Source organism: Condylura cristata, unplaced genomic scaffold (assembly GCF_000260355.1).
Source record: "Condylura cristata isolate star-nosed mole 26May11 unplaced genomic scaffold, ConCri1.0 scaffold00079, whole genome shotgun sequence".
NCBI classification, from domain to species: Eukaryota; Metazoa; Chordata; class Mammalia; order Eulipotyphla; family Talpidae; genus Condylura; species Condylura cristata.
The window spans coordinates 208,545-209,232 of NW_004567180.1; the positions used below are offsets into that span (position 1 = coordinate 208,545).

The following is a 688-nucleotide window of genomic DNA, read 5'->3' on the forward strand; positions in this document are numbered from 1 at the left end:
GTGAACTGCGGCGCGTTGTCGTTCTCGTCCAGCACCAGCACCCGCACGGTGCAGAAGGCCGCCCGCCCGCCGCCGTCCAGCGCCCTCAGCAGGATGCCGACCTCGGCCTCCAGGGGGTTCTCCCGGTCCAGCCGCTCGGTGGTCACCACCTGCCCGCCGCCGTCCACCAGGAAGCGGTCCCGGGCGAAGTCGTTGACGATGGCGTAGCTGACCTGCCCGTAGGCGCCCGGGTCCCCGTCCGTGGCGCGCACGCGGGCGACCGTGGTGCCCGCGGCCGCGTTCTCCCGCACCTCGGCCAGGTAGGTGGCCTGGGCGAAGGCCGGGCCGTGCAGGTTGGCCGCCCGGACCCTGACGTGCACCTGCGCGGTGCCGGCGAACAGCCCGTCGGACACGGACACGTTGAGGCTGTACAGGGGCTCCAGGCGCTGCTTCCGGGGGCCGGACAGCGACAGGACGCCGCTCCGGCTGTCCATCAGGAAGCCCGCCCGGTCGTCGCCGGACAGGATGCTGTACTCCAGCCGGTCGGCGTCGGAGCTGTCCGCGTCCGAGGCCTGCACGCGGGTCACGAAGTGGCCCCGGGGGGCCAGCTCGCTCACGTGGGCCTCGTAGAGGAGCTGGTGGAACTCGGGCGGGTTGTCGTTCACGTCCGCGATGTGCACGTGCACCAGCACCTCGCTGCTCAGCGGCG

The 688-nt window shown here is 73.1% G+C and overlaps 1 protein-coding gene across 1 annotated transcript in view; it reads right to left on the reverse strand.

Annotated features, from left to right (window-relative positions):
• LOC101624830 (protocadherin Fat 3) overlaps positions 1-688 on the reverse strand; it is a 67,438-nt gene that overhangs the window by 45,801 nt on the left and 20,949 nt on the right. Inside the window, exon 5 of the mRNA XM_012734860.1 lies at positions 7-675. Coding sequence (XP_012590314.1) covers positions 7-675 — 669 coding nt within the window. The remainder of the gene's footprint in view (positions 1-6; positions 676-688) is intronic.